This window comes from Theropithecus gelada, chromosome 1, assembly GCF_003255815.1.
Source record: "Theropithecus gelada isolate Dixy chromosome 1, Tgel_1.0, whole genome shotgun sequence".
Lineage (NCBI taxonomy): Eukaryota > Metazoa > Chordata > Mammalia > Primates > Cercopithecidae > Theropithecus > Theropithecus gelada.
Genome location: NC_037668.1, coordinates 68,176,434 through 68,184,700, shown reverse-complemented (window position 1 = coordinate 68,184,700; position 8,267 = coordinate 68,176,434). Strand labels below are relative to the sequence as shown.

Below are 8,267 nucleotides of genomic sequence, written 5' to 3'. Positions count from 1 at the left end.
GCTCAAGCCTGTAATCCCAGCACTTTGGGAGGCCGAGACGGGCGGATCATGAGGTCAGGAGATCAAGACCATCCTGGCTAATACGGTGAAACCCCGTCTCTACTAACAAATACAAAAAAAAAATAGCCGGGCGAAGTGGCGGGTGCCTGTAGTCCCAGCTACTTGGGAGGCTGAGGCAGGAGAATGGCGTGAACCCGAGAGGAGGAGCTTGTAGTGAGCTGAGATCCGGCCACTGCACTCCAGCCTGGGTGACAGAGCAAGACTCCGTCTCAAAAAAAAAAAAAAAAATCAAAGAACTGTAGCTTAAAGGTCATTAGAGGACATAAAATGGAATACTGAAAAATGATTCAATGCAAAAGAAGGCAGAAAAAGGCTGGGCACAGTCGCTCACACCTGTAATTCCAGCACTCTCGGAGGCTGAGGTGGGCAGGTAACTTGAGATTAGGAGTTTGAGACCAGCCTAGCCAACATGGTGAAACCCCACCTCTACTAAAAATACAAAATTAGCTGGGCGTTGTGGTAGGCGCCTATAATCTCAGCTACTTGGGAGGCTGAGGCAGGAGAATCACTTGAACCCAGGAGGCGGAGGTTGTAGTGAACCGAGGTCACACCACTGCACTCCAGCCTGGGTGACAGAGTGAGACTCTGTCTTTAAAAAAACAAAACCGGCCGGGCGCGGTGGCTCAAGCCTGTAATCCCAGCACTTTGGGAGGCCGAGATGGGCGGATCACGAGGTCAGGAGATCGAGACCATCCTGGCTAACACGGTGAAACCCCGTCTCTACTAAGAAATACAAAAAATAGCCGGGCGAGGTGGCAGCGCCTGTAGTCCCAGCTACTCGGGAGGCTGAGGCAGGAGAATGGCGTGAACCCGGGAGGCGGAGCTTGCAGTGAGCTGAGATCCGGCCACTGCACTCCAGCCTGGGCGACAGCGCGAGACTCCGTCTCAAAAAAAAAAAAAAAAAAAAAAAACAAAACCAAACAAAAAATAAGAAGGCAGGAAAAGAGAAACATAAAAACAAAGGCTAGATAGGATAAATAGCAAACAAAAACAAAAGTATACACTTAGACCCAACCATACGGATTGCTTTATTTTTTTTTTTATTTTATTATTATTTTTTTTGAGACGGAGTTTTGCTCTTGTTGCCCAGGCTGGAGTGCAGTGGCGCAATCTTGGCTCATGCAACCTCCACCTCCCGGGTTCAAGTGATTCTCCTGCCTCAGCCTCCCGAGTAGCTGGGATTACAGGCACACGCCACCACGTCCAGCTAATTTTGTATTTTTAGTAGAGACGGGGTTTCTCCATGTTGGCCAGGCTGGTCTCAAACTCCTGACCTCAGGTGATCTGCCCGCCGGGCTCCCAAAGTGCTGGAACCTGTGTGAGCCACCACACCCAGCCACTTTAGCTTTTTACAATCTCAGTTTCCTCAAATAAGAAGTTCAAATGCTAATATCTGCCATCTAGGATTGGAATATATTGCAGCTTTATTTATAGTAATATGGAAGAAGTAACGATAATAGTCTAAAGAGTTATCGCTACATTCTTCCATCTGGAATTTTTCACTTCTTACATTTATCACAAACTGATGGGATTAAAGGATTACATTTTTAAAAACTGAAATACAATTTACATACAGGAAAATACACTAAGAAAGTGTATAGTTTGGGCTGGGTGCAGTGGGCTTATCTGTAATCCCAGCACTTTGGGAGGCTGAGGCAGAAGGATTGCTTGAGCTCAAGAGTTTGAGACCAGTTGGGCAACATAGTGAGACCCTATTTTTTTGTGTCATTTTTTTAATTGGCAGAGTATGGTGGCATGTTCCTCATGTTCCTGTAGTCCTAGCTACTTGGGAGGCTTAGGCAGGAGAACTGCTCAAGCCCAGGAGTTTGAGGTTGCACTGAGCTATGATTGTACCACTGCACTGCAGTCGGAGCTACAAAGTGAGACTGAGTCTCTACAAAAAAAAAAAATTAAAAAAGGTGTACGGTTTGACTTTGACATATGTAACATCATGTAATCAAATCAAGATAGAGAACATTTCCACCATCTCAGAACGTTCCCTCATGCCCCTTTTTAATCAGTATTCCACTCCATGCCGAGTCGATCCATCAGTTGATTCCACCCCACTCCCAGATCTCATTTTAAAATGAGATCTCTATTTTTTAAAAAGAATATATGGTCTGTAGTTGTTAGGCGTAGTGTTCCTTCCTTAAGTGTTAATTAGGTTAAATTGGTTGATAGTGTTGTTCAAATCTTCTGTATCCTTGATGAGTGTTTGTCTACTCATCAATTACTGAGAGAGGAGTGTTAAAGTTTCTAATTATTGTGATTCTGTCTCTCTCTCTTTAGTTCTGGCAATTTTGCTTTATTTTGAAGTTCTGTCATCACGTGTATAGACACTTAGAATTGTTGACCCTCTTATTATTACGAAATGTCCCTTTTTGCCTAGTAATATTTCTTTTCCAGAAGTCCATTTGCGTGATATAATATATACCTCCAATGTTCAATTATTGTTTGTACGGTATAGCTTTTTCATCTTTTTACTTTAAACTTGAAACTCCATCTCAAAAAAAAAAGCTAAAGTAATTGCCCCAGATCACTGAGTAACTAGAAATTAGATGTTGTACCATCTAATTTCAGAACTCCAGTTCATTTCACTTAAAACTCTTCTGTCCTCCAATAAGATCTCCTCTTTAAGTCTTTCTTTCACATTTATTCTACAATTTTTCTTCCATTTCATCTATGTTTCCAATAGGCAGTACAGACTATCCCATTTGTGACACCCTGTTGTAGCTGCTCTCAGTGGCTACTCTAGGTTTGCTGCCCAGCCTGTCTGATGTGTGTACTGTGTGGCCTATTTCTTCCCTACTCACTTCTCCTTTGGTTCTGGTTTGACCTCTGTTCTCAATATCACACTTAAGGTCACCTCTCCAAGTTCACAGTAATACATGTACATCACTAAGAAAGTCAGAACCTTCTTACCTATTTTGATTTTGAGTATTTTATTGAGATTTCTCTTAGATCTCAAGTGCTATCAATTGGTTTTTAGGGGCTAGAATTATATCACTCATTTCACTTTCTTTATAGAAAGTAGCATAATACTAGATTTAGATGTTGGTGAGAAACAAGAGTGACATGGAGGGAGACCCCTGTGAGTAGGGAAATTGCCACCACTGGAGCCCAATTTTCTGTAAAAGGGCAACTTGCATTGAGCTCCCCAGGTTGAATTTGTTAGTCTTAATACCCTACCTCACCACCACTCCCACCTCTGCAAAAGACAGAATCCCTACTCACGTGGGATTCTGCTGTCGGGAGTCCAGGGGTCACTTCATCCTCTACACTTTCTCTCTGGGTCTTTAGGTCATCAGCATCCTGAGACAGCAGAGCTGGGGAGGGAAAAGAGCCATGGGCTTTGTATCTCCCAAAATCACCCAAATAGAGAAATTGCCTGCAGACCCGCTCAATGTGGCTCCTCCCTGAAAAGGTTCACAAAGGGGGACATTGAGAGTGACTCAAGAGCAGCCTGAAGCCTCCTTAATGAGCAGGACCTGCCGCAAGTTGCCTTGGGCATTCATGTTTCCCGATGATCAAAAACTATGTATGAGAGAACAAAGTATTTAAATGGAGAATTCTTTAAATCCCACTCCCCCTCCAAAAAACTCTACCAATGGTCAATACTGGTCCAAAAGCACAGCCACTCCTTTGTTCAAAAATCATCAAAGGTTCCCCACTGACAAGAAAGAAAAATCCAAACACTTCACCATGGACTTCAACGCACTCTACAATCTGCCCAAAGCATATTTTCTCAACAATGGGTACCACTACACTACCATCCTTTATACATGGGACACACCCACCCACCACATTCTTAGTCAGTCAGGCTAAAGGTTCTCAGTCGAACTAAAGATTCCCCATTTTCTTCAAGGCACCCACTTTTGTATCCTTTCCCCAAATCTACACAAAAAACCTAAGACATTCTTCAAGGCCCAAATCAATGTTACCTGCTCTGTGAAAATTTCTTAAATATATACAACCAGGCCAGGCGCAGTGGCTCATGCCAGTAATCCCAGCACTTTGGGAGGCTGAGGCAGGTGGATCACGAGGTGAGGAGTTCGAGACCAGCCTGGCCAATATGGTTAAACCCCATCTCTACTAAAAATACAAAAACTATAACAAAAACTATAACTGCCTGCAGACCCACTCAATGTGGCTCCTCCCTGAAAAGGTTCACAAAGAGGGACATTGAGAGTGACTCAAAACTATAGCAACGTAAAAGGTAATTAAGGTCACAAACTTCGGTGAAACCCTTGAAGTCCAAATCTTCTTGATATTGTGAATTGTACCCCTTCCAGTTTAGTTTCTTCTGGACTTTCCTTACCTAACTGACCACCTTTTAAAATGTGCATACGTTATGATTAAAACTGGGCCTCTACTGTGATGATTCCTATTTCCTCTCATGTTTTAAAGTACAAACTAACATTCAATAAACATTACCATCAAGTAGTGCAGACATTTGTATGCATTTCCTTGATTCAATTTGTTGTGACCTTACCAGTTTTGAATTGGAATTGCACCATTTCATAGATAAAGGAAACTAAGTATACTGCTGCACTTTTAAGTTTTCCAAACAGTGTTTAAAAATTGCATGGTTTTAATTTTTTAAACTTAGTTTAAAAAGACTAAAACATTCTTTCAAAAGAGGCATCTAAATGTGTTCCTAATTTTGTATATAGGCTTAGGTTTTGTAACCAATGAAAAAAAGCTGCTATCAAATATGAAAAAAAAAAAATGCAAAAATTAGCTAGGCATGGTAGCGGGCACCTGTAGTCCCAGCTGCTCGGGAGGCTGAGGCAGGAGAATCACTTGAGCCTGGGAGGCAGAAGTTGCAGTGAGCCGAGATCACGCCACTATACTCCTGCCTGGGCGACAAAGTGAGACTTTGTCACAAAAAAAAAAAAAAAAATTACAACCAGAACAAAGTGTCCTGTCTCTTGTGTTCCAAAAGGACTTTTCTTAGGCCGCTTCTATTATTTTGATTGAGGTGTATGCCTATCTCCATCCACTGGTAATCAGAATTAGAGATATTCATTTTTCCATCTTTTAAGATGCTTAGCCAAAGTCCCTGCCTGACACGGCTAAAACAATAAATATTGGCTGAATGTAAAGCATTAAAGGTGTGAATTAAAACACCACATGAGACACATGACTTCCTCCATCCTTCTATTTACTGCTAACCAGACCACTAAAGAAGGTGTGATTTTGGGGCATCACTCCCACAGTTCAGGATAACATGAGAGTAATCTGGCATGTCATTCCTGCCTCTCAGCAGATGAAAACAATGATACTTGTGATAAATATTGGGTTGGGGTGAAAACCATTGGAACCTGTGCAGGAAAACCCTTAGAGGACTTAAGGAGGGCAGAAATCTTAGACCCCTGTCTGTGAATCACATTCCCACACTCAGGCACCACTGGCGGAGAACACCTTGTGTTCTGTCTGCCTGCCGCATGTAGTATCTGAAGATGGGAGATGAGAGCAGCTGAAAGCACGTGTCACAAGGAGTCCATGCTGGAACCCAAGATTTTCCCTCACAGCTGTCCCCTTCCCAAAAACCACAAGAAATGAACCCACAAAGAACCTTCTCTCCCTCTTTCTCTCCACTTCAATGAAGTGTGTACCCATCTTTTCCCACACAAATGAGATCCCCTTCTTCCCCCCTCCATCAGTCCATTCTCACCCTTTCCTTCAAACATTTTAGTCACATCCTCCCACAGCGGCACCCCCTCCGTGGCCTTCTTTGGATGTTGCAACTTCACCCAGGTGCTGGCCTTGGTAGGCAGGGTGATCAGGAGCTGCTGTGGCATGACGACTGCCTGACTGGACTTGTCCACTTCTGGTGAGGAAACTGCCAGAAGCTCTGATGAAAGGCTTCACAGCTGTGGGGTGTTGCTCAGATTCCAATCACCTGCCCTCAGGACTTTGGTGTGTCCCTGCAGCACCAGGACCTGGGGGTTCCTAGAGGCTGATGTGACTTTAACAATTCTGGAAAACAAACTCCCCTTTAAATCAAGCACTTTCTTTGGGAGGCAGCCAGTTAGTTAGGTTTGAGTTCATGTCTCCATAGAGGAGCAAAAGCGAAGGGAAGAGGGATCCAGAAGCACTTGTCTCCAGAACTCCAGAATCTGCAGAAATATATTTAAAACTGCACAATACCAAAAAAAGAAAAAGCAAATGTTATCCATGCAGGAATAAATATAATACATGTTCCTGGATGTGGCTCCATCTCCAGGTCCATACATACACACACAAACATGCAAAGGTGTACAAACATGCACAGACCCTGCCTCGTCTTCTCTCCTTGTAAGCTGCATGCATCTTCTGCCTGGATACAGACGGGGTTTAAGAAGGCAGGCTTTGAAATCAGACAGCCTGGCTTAGTACCCTGAGACTTGCACTTAAAAGCTCTAAGACACTTCAACTCTCAGCTTCAGTTTCTTAATCTATAAAATGGAGATAATAATTGTATTCTATAGAGTTGTAATGTTGGTTGAGACAATGCTAGGCATACAGTAAACCCTTAATAAACATTGTTATAAACCTCTTATATTGCTGAATCATAGCATTAGTTTTTAAAGTTATTTTTAGAAACAATTAAATCTGAATTTAAAGTTCAAAATATGTCAACTGACATAATAATGACATAGTTGCATTTTGGCATGAGCGAGCAGTGACAGCCACATCACCACCCACGCAGATGCCCAGCAGCTGGTAAGGTCCGTTGACCCACACTGGGAAGATGCATCTTGGTTTCAGAAATGTTAAGATTGGGAAAGAGGGTATGTCTTCAAATGGTGTAAATGTAGTATAGTAAGGACTACTGCAGAGTGGTAATAGGCAAACTTGGAAACAACTCAAATCCATCATTTCAACCAATCCCTAGAATCTAACCAGGTGCTTTCACCGTGACCAGGTCCAAAGTATATGGCACCCCAAGAACAGTCGGAACTATGTGGGAAGGGAGCTGGCCCAACTTTTTGAAGTTTGTTGGAGAAGGATGGGTATGTGACTTATGGGTTTGTGTGTGTGTGTGTGTGTGTGAGACTATATGCAGAGACAGGAGCTGCGTGTGTTCTAGAAATTGGAGCTTGTGAAACATATCCCACCCCTGAATACATAAAAGGTCTTGTTACCAAAGTGCAGGAATTTTCGAATCTTACTTGCGAAACAGTTAATGGCTGAGAAGCTTCATATCGAAGATGCCCCACCCTCACAGTGCTCCTAGACACGCCACCCTCGGACTTAAAAAGACTGCACACAGACTCCTACTCACCACATCGGCCTTGGACCCAGGTAGGACCAGAGATGGGGGCGTGGGAGCGCTCGCTCGTGAGGTTTTCAGCAGTAGAGTGTCTCCTTAGAGACGGACTGAGTGGTAACAGATATTGTTCCCTCCCAGCCTTTTATAGACAGACCACATCTCCACTCAACGCAATCATTCTCCAAAAAGCGTCCAGTGTTGAGGTCGGCTTCCTTCGGAAGCCCAGAGGACCCTCGGCCTCCGGAGTGGACGAGGCTCTGCTCCAAATTCCCATCAGCGGTCCGCCCAGGCGGGTGGACTTTCTCAGCCGCGCCCCCAGGAGCGAGGCTTTGAGGGCCGGAATGGGAGGTGTGCCCTGAGCCGTTGTCTTGCAGACCCGGGCGAGGATACACCTTCCTGTCTGCCGCTTTAACACGGGACCGGCGGCTGCAGCCAAGCCCACCCAGCCCGACCTCTTAGGCCGCAGCCGAGCGTCTCGCCTGGCCTCTGCCCTCCGGCCGCGCCCTCCCGGCCGCTAGCACCGCCGGCCGCTCTAGCTTCAGCTCTGGTGGCTCCGGGGCCCACCCCACGCGGTCCCGCTGCAGCAGCAGCAGCAGCCACAACCCGCGTGTCTTCCGGCGGGTTGTGAGCCCCGGACGCCGGCTCCGCCCACGGGGGCCGGCCACGGAGCCCGCCCTCTCCCGGGAAGCAGCGCGCGCCCTCGAACCCGGAAGCTGGAAGCCGCCGGAGCGCGCCCCCGAGGGCCGCCCGGAACCGTGGATATCAGCCACCCAGCCACACCGCCCCACGTTTCCTCACAGCGGTCCTTGGGAGATCTCCTTCAGCCTTTCCGGTGAAGCGCCTTCTCTGTCATTCATTCATTAACTCATTCATTCAGTTATCTATCCTGAGCGTGTAAGATCTACCCCCACATTCTTATAGGCCCTGAGTATACAGCAGTTAGCAAAAT

At 45.4% G+C, this 8,267-nt stretch overlaps 1 protein-coding gene across 2 annotated transcripts in view; it reads right to left on the bottom strand.

The window, feature by feature from the left end:
* The window catches only part of ZFP69 (ZFP69 zinc finger protein), a 19,777-nt gene extending 11,765 nt beyond the window's left edge, over nucleotides 1-8,012 (bottom strand). For both annotated transcript variants that reach the window (XM_025403855.1, XM_025403856.1), the window contains exons 1-3: nucleotides 7,331-8,012; nucleotides 5,738-5,893; nucleotides 3,295-3,386 (exon numbers count right to left, since the gene is read on the bottom strand). In XM_025403855.1, the coding sequence (XP_025259640.1) occupies nucleotides 3,295-3,386; nucleotides 5,738-5,864 (219 nt within the window). In that variant the 5' untranslated portion in view covers nucleotides 5,865-5,893; nucleotides 7,331-8,012. The remainder of the gene's footprint in view (nucleotides 1-3,294; nucleotides 3,387-5,737; nucleotides 5,894-7,330) is intronic.
* Nucleotides 8,013-8,267: the final 255 nt, after the last annotated feature.